General features: G+C 43.1%; 1 protein-coding gene across 1 annotated transcript in view; it reads left to right on the plus strand.

Annotated features, from left to right (window-relative positions):
* MAPKAPK5 (MAPK activated protein kinase 5) overlaps positions 1-18,505 on the plus strand; it is a 51,056-nt gene that overhangs the window by 20,697 nt on the left and 11,854 nt on the right. Inside the window, exons 6-9 of the mRNA XM_051972799.1 lie at positions 1,176-1,265; positions 2,011-2,106; positions 7,444-7,524; positions 11,635-11,822. Of these exons, the coding sequence (XP_051828759.1) occupies positions 1,176-1,265; positions 2,011-2,106; positions 7,444-7,524; positions 11,635-11,822 (455 nt within the window). The remainder of the gene's footprint in view (positions 1-1,175; positions 1,266-2,010; positions 2,107-7,443; positions 7,525-11,634; positions 11,823-18,505) is intronic.

An 18,505-nucleotide genomic window follows, 5' to 3' on the forward strand; every position in this document is an offset into this window, starting at 1 on the left:
CCCGTTCTCTGAATTCTTCAATCTCTCAGTGTTTACCAGACCTTTGTTTTCCTGGATTTCCCCTGGTCCTGCCTATCTCTATCGAGGGTTATAGTCTTCCTCTTGGTGACCTCATGTTTGGTTGCCATAGAGATGATTTACCTCATGAACTCCAGCTGAGAATAGGCCTCTTGAGAAGGCGAAAAGCTAAGTCTCAGAGGTCGTGTTTTCAGGCCAGCTGAGGGGAGAAAAAAAACCATTTCCCAAAGCACAAATAGTTCTGAGTAGAAAGTACTGCCAAATTTTCCATGATGCCGCTGAGCAGCAGAGAAGAATGTTATTTTTGGAATAACTGGGAAATGCTACTCTCAGGCTTTGAATCTCTTTTAAAAATCATCTCTTCTATTAGCATAACTTATCTTACATTAAAATTTCTTTTGGAATAAAGGATGTCCTGTGGTTATCTTGAAGACAACAGAACCCGGTCTCCTATCCCAAGCCCACATAGACAAACAACTTTTCAACATTTAGCAAGAGCTAGTAGGCAAATCAGATGGAAAAATTCAGCTGGAAGGTTTCAGATTTTTTTTTCTTTCAAAGTCAGAACCTGAAGTTGAAGATCACAGAATGTAACTGGCTTCTAAACTCAATTGTGTTTATTATTGCCCGGGGACAGGAGAACACAGTATGGTATAAATGGGAAGAACAAAAGACTCAGATCCAGGTGTTCTACCTCTCTGAGACTCAGTGTCTTCATCTGCAAAATGGGAATATTTAGTACTTTTGTGACCTACCTCACAGGGTTGTTGTGAGGAATATCCTTTGTAAAGCTCCTATTGCAGCAGATCTCTGGGAACTCTTTTGGACCTGTCTTGGTAAAGCTGCTGCTCACCTGCCACAAGAATGTACCTGTTTACTATGGACCTCAACTTGGATTGCAAAGGACATGACTTGCCAGCATTGCTGTCCTGGCAGCTTGCAGCTAAATTTGATTCTTTGATTTAATTTGGTGTGATTGGTCTTTCATGTATTCTGCTTTGGATTTCTCTGAAAATACTGTCTATTTGAAAATGTCTCAACTGCGTCTTGGGAAAAAGGCTAATCGTTACCGTTTTCCTCAGAGGTCTAACTAAGCAAGGGGAATGTAACCACTTCTCACTTCTAAATTTCAGTTGATTTATTGTGCCCTTTTCCAGATAGCTTTGGCTTTGCAGCACTGTCACTCACTAAACATTGCACACAGAGACCTCAAGCCTGAGAATCTGCTCTTCAAGGATAACTCTTTGGTGAGAAGCCTGGCTTTTTGGCAATTTTAAGTTCTTAGAGCCCCAGCTCACGCTGCATGACCTAGATCCAGAAGGGGAGAGGTCAGGGAGGGCTTAGGCCAGAAGGCTACAAGGTGTCTCATGCCTTACTCCGGTCCTTTACCAACCCCCATATATATTACTCAGAAGCCTTGTGTCCTCGGCACTGGCTTCCATCACTATATTTGGCAAGAGAGAGGGGCCTGTTGCTTAGACCGATGCCAGTTACTGGAGCCCAGGACCACAGTCAGGCTTGATTCCAGCAGAGGGAAGGGAGAGGATAGAAGGGATTTGATCCTGTTGTATGGACCAGATTGAAATCTGGGGTTTGGGAGGGCCTGATAAAACCAGGAGTTTTTTACCCTGTTTATTGCTACATACTTGTTCTCTTGGTTTAAGTTTTCCTCTTAAGTCTTATGACAAGTTATTAAGAGTAGCATTAATATTTTGTGCTTAACTATCAATCTTTGCCTGGAAACAGTCAGGGATTCAGTTTGCTCTTGGAAGTAAAAGGCCATTAAATTGGGACACAGTTGGCTTTAGGCTTAGGTTTCCTTTGTTCCTTTTCCTGGTTGGGACAATGACAAAGTCGTATCTCAGTTTACCTTAGTTGGGTGAATTGTTCCTCCCAGACCCTGCTTACCCCAGGGCATCATTCCTGTATCTGGCAGTCAACACAAGGCCGAACTTACAGTGATAGATCCCACTTGTTATATCTTCATTTTAGGATGCTCCAGTTAAGTTGTGTGACTTTGGATTTGCCAAAATTGACCAAGGAGACTTGATGACGCCACAATTTACCCCTTATTACGTAGCACCTCAGGTAAGAATGAGCTTTTCCTATTCCAGAAGCATTTTTTAATGTGAAGAAATGAATGCCTTGTTTATCATCAGTATTCTTTTGATGTCATCACCTTCTTTCCTTCTTAGGTTCTTACAAATAAGAGTTTTTAGAAATAAGATCCAAGAGCATGGCTAGTATTTTATTAGGCTTTAGCTTTAGGAACATGGGATAATTTTCACTTATTCCTGATTTAAACTGCTCAGTCATATGCAAGTTTTCTTCTGTACCATTGGTTCAGAGAGGACATCATAGAATGCAAATGTCAAATGGGGGGCTGAAAAATCAGAGAAGTGAGGAAGCTGGAGGAGAGCATCTCACTGCCCTTAGTGTCAGCAGATGGTCTGGCTCAGAGGAGAGACCCTGAGGGCCTAAAGGCCTAACGAGGGGGTGTTCCATGGCAGAGCGGGGCTTCGCACCCCGCCCTCCCGACCCTGAAATTGTCTGTTCATTTCTCTTCTGGACCTCTACTGGTGATCTTTGAAATGATAATACTAATACTAGCATTTATAATACACTTGAAGGTTTGTAAAGCACTTTATAAGTATCATCTAGTTTTTATCCTTACAATAACTCTTGGAGTTAGGTCCTGTTATTGTTGTGCCCATTTTATAATTGAAAAAACTCTTGCAGACAGAGATGGTCTCTCTTGAGGTCTGTTTGAATTCATCTCTTCCTTATTCTGGGTGCAGCGTTCTGTTTTGCTTTGCTGCCTCAGAAATGACAAGTAACACCGTCTTTACCATTCATTAATCATTCTCAAGCAGCATGATCATACATACTTAATAGAGTCATGATGATGGCTAATATATTCCTAAAATACCATCATAATAGTAACCCTAATACCTGAGCCTTCTAGCAATCTGATGTTATTTTTCAGACATGGGAACTGAAGCTCAGAGTTTAAATGACTTTACTAGAATTGCACATTGGATTGGACTCCTGGCTTCCTGACCCAAGGCTGACCCTCTGTTCACATTGCCACAGAGTTCCACAAAAGATTGGGGCGATTTGGAGCAGTGGCACGGGACTGGAGAAGAGCTAGTGCATCGATTCTCCAAAAAGGAGAGAGGGTGCCCAGAGAAGTGCCGGGGTGTGCTGGTCAAGTTGATGTTGAGGGCCTTTTCAGGGGAGGCCGGCGTGCCCTCCTTGTGAGCCGGCCCTGCTGGGCTAACTTAATTTCCTTTTATTTGTGATAATTCCAGGAGTGGGAGCTGATGGGGCTGCTGAGAGAAGGTTTGCCTCAGTTTCAGTAGAGTCTTTTGACAGTTTCTTAAGTCACCCTTGTGGACAGGATAGTGAAATGTGGCCTGGTCAGTGAGGGAAAGGAGGAGCTAATGGAAAGGACTCGACTCAAGAGTGTAAGCCTCAGTGCCTCTAGGTTAGCTGGGGGAGCTGTCTCCAGGGGAATGCTGCCTGGTCCCAGGACTTGGATGAAGGTGTAGATGATGGGCTCCTCATCTTTGTGGAATGGCATGGATCCAGAAAGAGCTCAACAGGCTCCAATTGGCTGTGGACCCAGTCTCATAAAAAGACAGTTAATGGACATTACTGAAAAGGCCTCCCCTGAATTTAAAAGGTCCCTGTCCCACGTATAGGGTCTGGGAGCTGCAGCAAGGTGATAGTTCAAGTGGCCTGGAAGTTTTAGTGGCTGTGAAGTTCCTGAGGATTCAGGATGGCAGCCCAAGAGAAGTAGGGTGCTGTCAGTCTGCAGTAGGGGAACAGTTGGGTTCAGAATAAGGGAGTTTCTAATTCTGCTCTACTCTGTCCTGGCCAGACCATGTTGAAAGTATTTTAACAAGCTTGAAAAAGGATCTGAGAGGAGGGCAGCTAGAATAATATCTCTATATGTCAGTGCCCTCATTGTTATTTCTGATGTAATTCAGAGTTGATAAAATTTGGTTGAAACAAAATATTTTGGAGATATGGTTAAACTTGTATTTTACTGATTTTTTCATTCTTCCTGGAGGTTTTTCTCTAAAATGGGGCCCTAAAGTTTTATCCATTTATTTTTAGTACCTGTAAGATCTCAAAGTTGGAAGGGACATTCGATACCATCCAGTCTAAATACATATCTCTTTTTTTAAAAATTACATTTTTCAATAAATACAAATCCATTTTTACCCTTCCCATCACCTCTTTTTTCACTAGAGAGGAAAAACAACTCTTGTCATAAATTTGTACATACATTCAGGAAAAATAAACTCCTCCTGCATTGACAAGGTAAAATAAAAGCTGGCTTTGCACTCTATGTCTCTGTTAGGAGATGGGCCGCAGGCTTGGTCGTGGTCCTTTGGGATTAAGGTTGACCTTTGTTTTCATCATAGTTCTTAAAGTCTCTCACAATTGTTTGTTTTCACAATGTTGTTATCATTGTCCTGGTTCTACTTGTTTGCCTCTGCATCATCTCAAAGTTTCTCTGAAACTGTTTCCTTCATCTTTTCTTATACCACAATAATATTTAATTACAATTCAATACCATATAAAACCATTTTCTAATTCACGGGTATCCCTTAGTTTCCGATTTCTTGCCACTACAAAAAGAGCTGCCATAAATATTTTTGTGCACAAGGATCCTTTTTCTCTTTCTTTTATTTCTTTGGAGTGTAGGTGTTCTTGCTTTCCAGAATGGCTTGCCCAATTCATCAGAAACAGGTGTGAAAGATGTAATCTTTTTACCCCCTGCATAGGTAGAGGGGGTTTCTTCATCTGGAAGTTCCCTAGTGAAATCACAGAGCCAAGTTGTATCCTTTTGTTTTTTTTCTTTCACTTTCATTTCCAGTTATATTCCTCCTCCATTGCATACGCAGTAAATTATCCTCTGTTAAAGAATAAAAAAGTAGAGGAGAAAGTGATTCTTCAACCAAAATGTGGAATGCTTCACACCCATAGTTCCCCATCCCCCCAAAAATGGAGGATTCTCCTTTCTAGATTCAAACATGATCATAATGAACACAATTTGTACTTTTTTTATTCTTTCCTATAATATTCTTTGTCATCATTGCACATGTCTTCATGGTTTTTCATGCTCTCCTCTGTATTAGTGCATGTTAATCTCCCTAAACATCTCTGTTTTCGTCATATTCATCATTTCTTATTGTTGTTGGGTTCAGTCATTTTTAATCATGTCCAACTTTTTGTGGCCACATTTGGGGTTTTCTTGACAAAGATAGCAAAGTGCTTGGCCATCTGCTCCAGCTCCTTTTACAGAGGAGCAAAATGAGGCACATATGGTAAGGGGACATGCCCGTCACACATAGGGTGAGGGGACCTGCCCGAGTCACACACAGGATGAAGGGACATGCCCAGGGGACTTAGACAGGGTGAGGGGACCAGTCTGGGATCCCAGTGTCCCAGTCCAACGCCAGGCCTGGTGCTCCTGCTCCTCCTAGTGGCCGCTGCGTCTCCTGGAGGAGTCGGGTTCCTGCAGGCTGCCCTGTGTCTTGATTGCCTCCCTCCCGCCCTCTGATCTTCTTGGGCTCTAGGCCTACTCATGGAATCACCGGTCAGAACCTCAGCCATACAGACCGAGAATCCTTTTTGCCCCATGGCCAAGGAAGCCTGTTGGCAGGAGCCACGCGCCTTTTGGGGAAGCTCTGAGTGTCTGCCAGGAGGTGGTGGTGGTTTGTGCAGCGGGCTGTGCACCCTCCTTTCCCCCCGCCAGGCCCCAGGTTCTGCTCCCTGACTCCAAGAAGAGCCCTTCCCATGCTTCTTTCCCATTGAGATCCTTCTGGGACCTGGAGGTGGCCATGTCCCTGCTGAGTTTTTTCCTTCAGGTTAAACATTCTCCATGTCTTTCATTGCCCTTCCTAGGGCTTTCTTCACTATGGTCATCTCCCCTGCTCTTCTCTGAAAGATGGTGGAATGACACAGAGCATAGGGCAGAGGCCCTGAATACAGGAAGATCCAAGTTCAAATCCAGCCTCAGACCCTTACTTTCCGTATGACCCTAGACAAGTCCCCTCACCCTGTTTGCCTCAGTTTCCTCATCTGTAAAATGAGCTGGAGAGGGAAATGGTCAACCATCATCTCCAGTGTCTCTGCCAAGAAAACCCCCAATGGGGTCACCAAGAGTCAGACCCAACTAAAGTAATTCAACAGCAGCAACACTGAGTCTTCCTTGTATCTGATCGTTCCATCGGTTCTGGACATGCCTGACTGCCCCAACTTATGCCTCTCAATCATGAGGATAACGGGAATATCTTTCTAAATTAATTAGATGTCAGTCAAGTAATGAGCAAGCACTTATCTGGTGCCAGGTGCCAAGCCTGGGCACTTAGGTACTCTCGCCCTGATCCACCAGTTCAGTAATCCTGTCAAAAACAAGTGAGATTACTTTAGCATGACCAGTTTTTGATGGAGCCATTTGCTTCTTACTGATCATCATTCTTTGAAAATGATCACAGACTATTTTAATTCTAAATGCTGGGGGTTTGCAAGGAATGGAAGTTAAGCTTGTCAGTCCTTAGTTTGCTGACTCCTTGTCTTTCCCTTTTTGAAAATCCGGTCAGTGTTTCTCCCTTTGTAGTTCTGGGGAAAAAAAATCATTCCTTCTCCATGATCTTTCAGCTCTGAGCAGTCACAAACTCTAGGACTTTTTTTTTTTTTTTTTTTTTTTTTTAAACATTTTATCTGGAGCTGCTTCCTTCTCTTGGTTTTTAAAGACCTGATTCTATCCATTTTTAGAGTTGGGTTAGCTTTTTCTCACGACTCTGGCAGACGTTTGTTGTCCCATCATCTAGGAATGGGTAACCTCTGAAAAAGTGAATACCTCTCCCAGAAAAAGACAGCAAAAACACTGAATTTGGAGTTGGGGAACCTGGGTTTGAATCTTATCTCTTCCACTTCCTAACCCTAACCTTAAGAAATGGGCTTTCCTTCTCTGACCCTCAAGCATTCTCATTTGCACAATGAGGAGATTGGTCTAGGTGATCTCCTAGGGTCCAGCCCAGGCTATTGTCTCCCTTCCTGTGGGCAGGGAGTTGTGATGCATCTGCAAAGAAATGCCAAGAGCACATAAATGGGCTCAGAGTGGTTCATATGAATTTCTCAGTAGAATGAATTCTGATGATAATTTACTTAGCAGACTAGGGTTAAAATTTGTCCCAGCACAGCAAGATATGTTTTTTAGGAGAGGTGAACTTTCCCAACTGGATTCTAACCTTGAAGGGAAGGAAAAGAACTTGATGTATTTGTGTGACTGGAAAGCTGACCAAAGCCAAGTTGTTTGACCCACTGGCCCTCTTAGAAGTCCTAAGGTCAAAGTGAATGATCTTTCTGGTTAATGGCGATTTTTCTGCTTTTGATTTGGTCCAACAGGTATTGGAGGCACAAAGAAGGCATCAAAAAGAGAAATCTGGGATTATACCTACCTCGCCCACACCCTACACTTACAACAAGGTAAGCTTCTTGGATGGGCATCTCTTCATTGACTTCTGGGAACAGGTACAGAGAGCTGTTCACTCTGGGGATCCGCCAGAAGGAGCTGGAGCCAGAGTGGGGAAGGGTCAGCCATCTTGCCTAATGTGTGATACAGAACAGTGGAATTTCTCTGGGAGGGCCCGCTAGCTGTGGGTAACTCGAGGGCATTTGTGCTTTTCTGTGGGGACGGAGTTCTCCCTTGGTCCTGTTTTGCCAGCTTTCCCTCGTGCTCTTTCTGATTCTGCTTTAAAGCTATGGTTCTCAAACATTTCTGAGGACTCCTTTTTGTTGGTTCAGAATGAACTGGAAGAGTGAGGCTGCTTTTGATGAGACATTGATGAAGGGCTGTCTGATGATTTCTGAAAGATAACAGAAGAATTTGTGCCAGGAATAAGTGTCGTCCTTTCCATATTATAGACACTCAGACACTTAGGCAAGTGTCACCTTTGTTTTGCCCATGCCAATGAAATCACTGATCCTCGAGGAATTAAGGACAGTTACATAAGAGAGTCTCTTGTTCAGAGGATCATCCCGAGAGTACAGGTGGCTCCAGAACTGGGAGGGCCCTTTGAGACCAGGAGGTCCAATCCCTCATAGTACAAATGAGGAAACTGGGGCCCAATGTCCCACAGCTAGTAAGTGACTAAAGGGGGATTTGGACTTGGGTCTTTGTTGACTCCTAAGCCCAGTGGTCTTTTGTGTAGACCAGACTTTGGGAGGAACTATTCTAGAATAGCATAGGTCTAGGAGTATGAGCCCTACTAAAGGAGCCCTTAGGGTTCTTCAGGACCTTCAGAATAGCAGTAGATGATTGGACAGGAAGAGCCGGGGCTATGAAGTCTCTGAAGAGCCTGGCTGGCTATGATCAACTCTTAAGTCGAGTTAAACAGGGATGGTCTCTAAGGTTTCTTCCAGCCTGAAGATTCTGGAGTCTGGGTCTGCCATCCCATAGCTGTCTCACTATGTGGGGCTGTGCCCATCGTTGCAGTCCATCAAAGGCCAGCTACCCAATCAAGCAGCAAAGGAACATTTCTAAAGTTCCTAGTGTGTGCTGGGCACGCGGAGACAGAGACAGAGGTCAGACAGCCTCTGCCCTCAGAGACCTGTCAAGGACTGCAGCCTGGGAGTTAAATTCCAAATTAACTGTACTTTTGACTGATTAAACCAACTGTTAATTGTCATGTCGACATAACCCAAAGTAATCATTTTATAGGCATTTATTGACACCTCCTCTGTCATGGGCATTGAGACTGCAGAGAGTATGTAAGAGTGCAGCGTTGATAGTGGGGCTTTGTGGATTTCCAAGTCACTGTGGGGTAGATCCCCTCTTCTTACTTGTATCTGATACCCCCAGGCCTCCCCATCCCGCCAGTGCAGCTCCTGTGTTGTGTGACCCCTAGCCCAGTATTCTTTTCACTCCCCTGAACTGCCGGTCTTGATGACTGCTTATTGAGAACTCACTGGGTTCAAAATGTGGTGTTGGGGGGAATCCAGAGTATTGCTAAGACAGGCACTTAGGCTACCCTTAGGGAATGTCCAGTGCACCAGGGAGAAGGAAAGACAAACTTCCATCATTGGGATCTAGCAAGGGTGGGCAGGACACCAAACTCAAACCCCTTCTCAAGATAGGTAACCTGTCTTTTCCAGGAAGACCATGATAGTGATTTGATTTGTTTCTCTTAGGGACTTGTTATTATTAATAAAATGTTAAATTGATGGTGACTGGGTTTTTTAATGCAGCGCTATGCTGGGAGATTCAAGAGTTCTTCTCCTGTATTCTTATTCTTAGTTTATTTGGGCACCTCAGGAGCCAATAGAAATTCTCATTTGGTGTGTAATAGACATATATCTTTTGGCTTTTTATATCATCAAAATATTTTATACATAATTAACATATAGAAAACATAATTTTGATGGCATAAAACCTCCGAAATAGCAATAACATCTTAAAATTCATAATTATACACACATTTATCTTAATATGTAAATAGTATATGTTTATAAACATAAGATAAATGTAATCAGTATCTTTTGGGGTGTTTCATAATTGAAATTTTTCTCTAATATTCTTTTCCCTCTTCTTTATTGAGAATTGTCCCATATAAAAAATTATATGTGTGTGTGTGTGTGTGTGTGTGTGTGTGTGTGTATTTATGCATGTATCTATATCTATGTATTTTTTGCTGAGGCAATTGGGTTAAGTGACTTGGCCAGGGTCACACAACTAGGAAGTGTTAAGTGTCTGAGACCAGATTTGAACTCAGGTCCTCCTGACTTCAGGGCTGGTGCTCTATCCAATGTGCCACCTAACTGCCCCTAAAAAGTAATATTTTTTAAAGGAAAAAGTAAAATTGACAGAAGTTGGTCTTGTTGATATCATCTCATTTCAGTTTACAATGAAAATGACCTTGGAGAGCAGTGACATTTGGCCCAGGTAGAAGACCCCCATTGTTTCCTTTCCCTAGAGGGAGACAGACCCCCTTTGGGCAGATCTGGTTAGTATTTCTGGGGCTAGGAGTTCTCACGTGGAAAGTCAACTTGATAGCCATTTAATCCTAAAAGGTCTTGATTTTCTGAAGAAACAAGGCTCCATTTGCTTTCCTGAACTTTGTCTTCCCAGTGGAGTGGGTAACCCAGGAAGGAAGGAAAGAAGGGGTTCCTCCTTTCCACCATCAAAGGCTTTTTGAACCAGTGCCTGAAGTTGTTTTCAACAACGCCTCCCCTGATGAGCCCGGAGAGGCCAGGCTCCCCACGGTGGCCAGTGCACTGGCCTGCTTTCCCGAGTAGGGGTAGCCTCTGCGGCCCGGCAGGAGGAGGCCCTGCAGAGCACAGGCAGCCGGACCAGGTCTTCCTTGTCTGGTTCTAGTCACCTACTCAGCGGGCCTCCAGAAGAGGACGAGCCAAAGCAGAGACTCGTCTGGTCTGAGGCCTGCCGCCTGTGGCAGCTGCAAGGGAAGAGGCTGGCCGCCAGAGAGCTGGGCCTCCTTGCTGCCCTTGCTCCTGTCCCTGCCTGGGGGGGAACATGGCCAGGGGTGCAGGGTGCAGGGCACGTGGCCAGGGGTGTGGGCTGCAGGGATTAGGTCTGAGGGCCTACTTCGGTCCTGGCTGTGCCCCTTGTCCCCTTGGGACCTCTGCCTGCAGATCCTCACCTCGCTTGGTCTTCTTTTCCTCCTCTGTGAGCTGGTGGACTGAAGTTCTTGCTCTGAAGTCGGGGTCCTGGTTGTCTGCATTGCTTATTGTTAAGTGCTTCCTGTGTGCAAGAGGAGGTGCCGGATTTAGAAGCTTATGATCCTGGAGGGAGAAATCTGCACCCAGAGCCACACTGCTGGCTGGATAAAGCAGAAATGGGAGGGGGGGGAGGGACACTTGTTGGTGCAGCACCTCCCATGGGCCAGGGGAGCTATTACAACCCTTTTTATACAAGAGGACGGGGCAGACGGAAGGGAAGCGGCTTGTCCAAGGTCACATCCCCGGAAGCATCGGAGCCTGGGTCTGAATTTGGGGCTTCACGGCTCCAGGATCAGGTGCCTCACACAGTGCTACCTGAGAGGTGATGTTGGCACTGGGCTGGTTTTAAAGTTCAGAATTCAGAGGGAAGTGGAGGATGGAGCCAGTGCCAGGCCTGGAGCAGCTTCTGGAAAGGCAGAGAGGGAGGGCACATGCCCAGCAATGTGGAGGGGGGACTGAGGCAAGGAGACAGCCAAGAGTCACCTGGCAGGTGGGGTTGGGGTCTAGGGAAGGCCTGAGATGGTCTGCAGCCAGATAAGAGACCCTGGCTTGGAGCCTGAGCCCTCCAACTCGGGATGGGAGGGCAGAGAGCCATTCTGCTTTTATCAGAACGTTTTCATCTATGGGGGGAGGCCCAGGGAGTCTGCTTTCTGGATCTAAGTCATCAGGCTGGAAGAGTCCTTAAAGGGCCCCCAGCCCAACCCCTCATTTTACTTTGGTTTTCCGTCTTCAGAGCTGGGGACTCCAGTACCCTCCTAGCTCCCTGCCTTCTCGTAGCCTGTCTCTGCAGATGGTGGGAGGGTTGGTTCCGGGCCCTGCCTGTCCTGTGGTGCCCCAAAGTGACCCTCTCCTTGCTTTCAGAGTTGTGACTTGTGGTCCTTGGGGGTGATCATTTATGTGATGCTGTGCGGCTACCCACCTTTTTACTCCAAACACCACAGTCGGACGATCCCAAAGGACATGCGGAGGAAGATCATGACGGGAAGCTTTGAGTTTCCGGAGGAGGAATGGAGCCAGATCTCAGAGATGGCCAAAGACATTGTGAGAAAGTGAGTCCACAGAGCCTGTGTTCTGTTTATTAACTTGAACAGGTCACAGGGACTGGAGGGGGCTGCTGCTGTGGGATGGCGATCTCTCTCTTCCCCGAGGGACAGCCCCATCATGGGATTTCCCACAAACCTGGGTGTTTTCTTCGTCAGTCTTAGTGCTTCCCCCTTGAGGCCAGAAACCTGGAATCACCTGCGAGGACAGGTGCCTTTGGGGTCCCCGTGTGGTCATGGCTCGCAGTAGTTTGGAGACTGTGCTGACCAAGGCCCCTTTAACTAAAGCTGGGTCCTTCCTGTACCCCTGAGGCTGGAAGGGCAGGCAGGGCGGCCTCCCTCTGGGCCTGCTCCTAAGTCTGCCTGTTCTCCCTTTGCTTGCATTTCCTGAGGCTCTCCTGGAGGACCCCCATCTGCAGGGAGCCTTTGCAATGCCTTGAGTTTTGACTACATTTTTTTCTTACTTTGAAGTAAACAATCGCCTCCCTGAAGTTTCTTCCCTTGTTCCAGGTTCTGCCCTCGGGGGCCGGGGGGTGCAGGTCCAGTCCCTTTTTTGTGGGATATGAGAGCCGATGGGCAGTCTTATTACATTTTAAAGTTTGCAAAGACAGCTCAGTAAATACATGTAGAAGACCTGAGTTCAAATATAGTCTTAGACACCTTTAGTGTTTGGGTGATACTGGGCAAATCACATCACCTCTGTCTGCCTCGGTTTCCCCAATTATAAAATTGGGATAAAAACAGCTTCTATTTCACAAGGTTGTTGTGAGGATAAATGAGATAAAAACTGTCAAGTGCTTAAGATAGTGTTTGGTATATATTAAGTGTTTAATAAATGATTAGGTGGCTCTACCCTTTCCCCTGTCCTGAGCAAATCTCTTTCCTATACAATGTATCTAGTAGCTTAAGTTTAAAACTCTGTATTAAGACTTTTAGGACATCCTATATTGTCTCATGATCCTCATGACAACCTTGTGAAGTAGAATCTTTTACTGTTCCACTTTACAGTTGAGGAAATTGAGCCAAACAAGTGACATACCAGGTCAGTTAGAATCTGTGACTGGATTCGAACTCAGGTTTTCCTGACTCCAAATCTAGCATCCTCTGCTACTACCTTTCACACATTTCAAGGTACTCACTCTACCCTTTCTTGTGGGAGATTCAGCCACACTTATGGAGCTAACTTGAACTGAGATGCTGAGTTGGAAGGAGCTGCTTGGACTGGCATGATTTTCTAGGCATATGTGTCTGAGGACTTGATGTCCCCCATTGCCAGAGAAATAGCTGAGTGATGTTCTACACGATGCAATGTCACATCCTCTCTATAGCCACCACTGATTTATTAGAAGATTTAGTAGGATTAGAATTTGTAAGTGGACATTTAGAGGAGAGAAAGTAGGATTTTGACCACTTTTGAGTTTATTTATATTGAGTTTGTATTTATATTGATTATGTATATTTACATAAAACAAAATTTGTTTTGTTATTCTTAATTTGACAAGTACTAGCAAATACCAGTATTTCCATATATACAAAGAACTAAAAAAAAGAATTGTACATGAACTGCGATTCTCCTTTATGTATGTTATTTTGTCAATTCTAGAGCTATTGCCTTTATTTCCCTGAAGAACCTTCTATTCTAAATTTTTATCTCTATAATATTTTTTTTCCAAATACACATAAAGATAATTTCCGACATTCATTTTTGTAAGATTTTGTGTTCCAAATTTTTTTCTCCCTTCCCTCCTTTGACTCCCCACTCCCCAAGACAGCAAGCAATCTGATATAGGTTATACATGTTCAATCCTTTTAAACATAATCCATATTTTTCATGTTGTGCAAGAAAAATCAAACCAAAAAGGAAAAACCATGAGAAAGGAAAAGCAAACAGACAAACAAAAAAAGGGTGGAAATAGTATGCTTTGATCCACATTCAGTCTACAATGTTGATGGCATTTTCCATCTCATCTCTATTGGAGTTGTCTTGGATCACCTCATTGCTGAGAAGAGCCAAGTCCATTACAGTTGATAGTCTTCACTTAGTATTAATTCATGTCAGTCTTTCCAGGTTTTTCTGAAATCAGTTTGCTCATCATTTCTTAGATAACAACAGTACATTCACACACCGTAACTTATTCAACCATTTCCCAACTGCTGGGCATCCACTCAATTTCCAATTCTTTGCTGCTACAAAAAAGGGTTGTTATACACATTTTTGCATGTGTGGGTCCCTTTCCTTGATTTCTTTGGGATATAGACCCAGTAGAGACACTGCTGTTTGTGTGTTTGCCCATTTTGATAACCCTTTGAACATAGTTCCAAATTGCTCTCCAGAATGGTTGGATAATCTCACAAGTCCACCAGTCATGCATTAGTGTCTTAGTTTCCCCACATCCCCTCCAACATTTATTATCATCTTTTCCTGTCCCTTAGCCTGTCTGTAGGTATGAGGTACTACCTCAGAATTGTCTTAATTTGCATTTCTCTAATCAATAGTGATTTAGAGTATTTTTTCATATGACTAGAAATGGCTTTAGTTTCTTTATCTGAAAATTGTCTAGAATGTCTAGAATAGGATAGAATTCTATTTTTTATGTGCAATCATCTTTTTTTTTTTTTTTTTTTTTACATTATATTATGGAAATGTTTGTTTTGTTCAGTAATTAAAAAAAGAACACTGATGACCAGGAGACATAGTCTCACTATCATTATAGTGCTGATACTTATAGCTATAAACTTAGATGTTAGATAGGAAAGCATTCCTCTCTTGTATGGAATGTCAAAGATTAATATGATTTATATTTCTATCCTACCTGTGTTTATATGTTAATATGTTTGTTTTTTGTTTTTTATTTTTAAAATACATGCATAGGTAGTTGTTAACATTCATCCTTCTAAAACCTTGTGTTCCAATTTTTTCTCCTTCCTTTTTCCCTCACTCCTTTTTGCAAACTTTCCAATATATGTTAAAAATGTGCAATTTTTCTACACATATTTCCACAATTAACATGTTGCACAAGAAAAATCAGATCAAAAAGGGAAAAAAAATAAGAAAGAAAACAAAAAACAAACAAACAACAAGGGAAAAAGGTGAAAATACTATGTGGTGGTCCACACTCAGTTCCCACCATCCTCTCACTGAGTATAGATGGCTCTCTCTACCACAGGACTATTAGAACTGGCCTGAATCACCTTGCTGTTGAAAAGAGTCTCACTGACACTCTTTAGCCCTGTATGATGAGCTTTTGGGAGGAGATGGAAGAAGATCACATAGGATGAGCAGGCATAGAAGGCTTATGAGATTGGAGAGAGCCAGTTGAGTATTAGAAAGTGTCAGTGTTCTTCTTTGCCCCCTTCTATCACTACTTCTTTTCTATGCTTCCAAACCCAAAATTTGTGTAACTCATGAGTGTAACCAAGCAAAACAGAGCCATACATTTGCCATGTCTGAAAATGAATGTCTTCTCCTTCATCCCTGAATCATCCCTCTTTTTGGGGAATTCATTTTATTGTTATTTTCCAAGATTGTGCCTGGTCTCTGCAATGATCAGTACTCTGAAGGCTTTCAGTGTTCACTGTTCTTTACTGTGTTATAGTCATTCTACAAGTTGTTCTCTTGATTTTGCTCCCTTCATACACAATTTCTCAGGTTTTTCTTTCAGCTTATTAAGAGAGAATTGAAGCAGGGACAGGTCAGAGAAGTGAATGATACAATGCAGGAAAAGGAATTAACAGGACCAATGCCCACATGGGCCAAGCTTGGAGAGGAATGCTATAGGCAGCCCAAGAGAGCTTGGCAAACCAAAGCTGGATCGAAAATGGCCTCCCAATAACCAGTCTCGATACCATTTGCTTCAGAGATGGGTGCCCTTAAGATGGTTTCTCAGCAGACAGATGGACCTGTTGAACAAAGGGCAGAACTTGGATCAAGAAGGCCTGGGTTCAGATTCTTCCTCTGAAACTTAGCGGCTTTGTGACCTTGAGCAATCTGCTTCTTACCTAGCCTCAGGCAAGGCCCTCAGACTTATATCCCTCAGAGTTATATCCAGTAGAAGTAAACTCTTTGAAGACAAGGACTTGTTTTTCTCTTTGCACACTGAAACACACCTTAGTTATTTGTTTTTTGGTTAGTTCAGACTTTTGCTTTATTTCATCTGTGTCTAGGAATCTTTTGCTTTGGAAGTTGCTTTTACATAAGCATAGCAACAGCTCATTTGTGTCCCAGAATGTTCCTGGGGTACTGCGAGTTTGTTATTTTCTGATCTGTGGACATATAAAACAACATGTATCAAAGGCAGAGACTGAATATCAGAACGCGTAGGGAACAAATACTTCCTAAATGCTTGTTGAACTGAAGCAGCTCCCCATGGATTGTGGGGGGGCCTCTTTAATGATGCAATCACAGATCATTGGCTTATTGATGTTTCTGTGTTGGGGGGAAACAGATCCAAGAGAGGTTAGACCATTGCTGATGTAGGTGATGGTTATAGAATATAGAAATACTTCATTCTTATTTCATTTCTGTTTCCTCTGCCAAGGACAATATTCTTTGAACTGGAAAAGCCAGAAAATAACTAAAAGAGAATTCTAAACCCTAAACAAATAAGAAAATAATAAGAAAATCAGTAGACTTGGATGCCTTTTAAATCATCTGGCCCAGATGAATTCTAAAGATGCTGGAAGAATTGGCGCCTGTGCTAGCTAAGCAAGCATCGGTCATGGTGGAGCTTCCCTGAAGTCAAAGAGGTGGTGCAGGAGTGAGGAAGGTTAGCTGGTTGCCTGGTTTTTGACAGGAAGGGTGTGAAAATACATTAGAGCAGTGGCGTGCCTGAAGAGGAGTGGGCTTATGCTCTTTGGAGTCTTCAAACAGAAGCCTTGGGGCCTTCTTGCCAAATGGGTTGTCCATCATTTGTTGGATAATCCGCTTCTGTTTTAGATTGGACTGCTCTGGCATACTATATGGCCACAGGATGGTGTGAGGAAGTGAGAGATTTTATGTAGAATCAGTCCATCCAAATGCATCTGCTCTATTGTGCTAAATGCCGGGATTTAAGCACAATTATTCCTTTCCTTCAAGGTACTTACATTCTATTGGGGAAACAGCCTGTAACTATGTGTTAGTTTGCATGTATTTACATACATGTATATGTAAATGCAGCTAGTAAATACATGGAAGTTATGTGCTAGGGATGTATAAAGTTAATGGGAGATTTTTCAGAGGGGAAAGCACTAGCAGCAGGGGCAAAGGAAAAGGCCTTGTGGCGAAGAGAGGATTTGAAATTAGAGAGATATTGAGGGCTTTTTTGCCCAATTCTGCATAAAATAGGGTACCTTAAGGGCTTGTTTGCCATGCTTTGACACTGCTTTGCCTTAAGCAAAGCTAAGGATCTTTCTTCAGATAAAATGAGAGTTATCTTTGCTACTTCTCTTAGTGCTTGTATATATTTCATAATGCCTTGAAATATATCTTCATGTTTTATGTCTGGGATTCTCAAACCAATTTCACTGTGTTCAATTCAGTAAGTGTTTGATTAAGTGTGTTAGGCACTATAGTTAGGTGATATAAAGATCACATTGAATCCTTTGTTGTCTTAAGATGCTGATAGTTTGCCCTGAGCTTTCTAGGTCATGTTCTTGCTATTATGGAGATGCAAGTGTAGGCTGTTTAAAGTGGATTTTATTCCCATAGTATCCCCTAATTTAGGAATTCTGATCAGAGGGGGCCTAAGCCTAATCACAGCTCACAAAATACTATAACAGTAGAAGCGTGCGCGCTCTCTCGCCCTTTCTCTCTCTCTCTCTCTCTCTCTCTCTCTGTGTATATATATATATATATATATATATATATATATATATATATATATATATATATATATATATATATATATAGTCCTCTCCTGGCTGCCTTTCCAGCAAGATCTTGTCATATGCCATGCTTCTGATGGCTATTGAGGATGCAGAAGGTGTAGACAAGCCCTGGAGATTCATCTGGGTCTGAATCATCATCATTCAGTTAGCAGACATTTATTAAATGTTGTTTATGTGTCTGGCCCTCTTTCCAAAGGCAAGAATACAAAGACAAAAACAAAACAGCCCCTATACTCAAGGAGCTTATCCTTGTTGCACCTAGGAAGTTTATCACATCCAGATAAACCTAAGATTGTGTGGCAGGAGGGAGATCAGGAAAAGCTTCTTGTGGAAGACAATGCTTAAGTGGAGTCTTGAAATAAGGGAAGGATTTTTTGAAATGGGGGCAAGGAAGGGAGAGCATTGCAGGGTGTTGATGGTTAATGCAAAACCCCAAACGGGGAAGAGAGCCAAACTAGTCTGGCTGGGCCATCAAGTTCATGAAGGGGCATAATGTATAATGAAGCTGGAAAGGTAGGTTAGGAGTCTGGTTATAAAGGTTAAACAGTCATACAGAAGAACAGTTAATGTTTTACATGAACGTGGTACAGAGCTCTACTAAAGTGACTGTTTCAGGACTTGTTACCGGACAGCTCTTCCCATATGCCTCTTTCCTTAGAATCACTTGCTGATCTAGCTTTGGTCTGCACCAGACAATGGGAGAATAATGGTGATTATTCTCTAGAGAAACTGGTGAGCCTAAATTATAACACTTGCTTTCACTTCCTTTTGCTTCTGTGCAGTGTTTCTTGCCAGTTTTGTCCTTCATAACTGCTTGAATGCCA

This window comes from Antechinus flavipes, chromosome 1 (genome assembly GCF_016432865.1).
Source record: "Antechinus flavipes isolate AdamAnt ecotype Samford, QLD, Australia chromosome 1, AdamAnt_v2, whole genome shotgun sequence".
In the NCBI taxonomy this organism is placed as follows: Eukaryota; Metazoa; Chordata; class Mammalia; order Dasyuromorphia; family Dasyuridae; genus Antechinus; species Antechinus flavipes.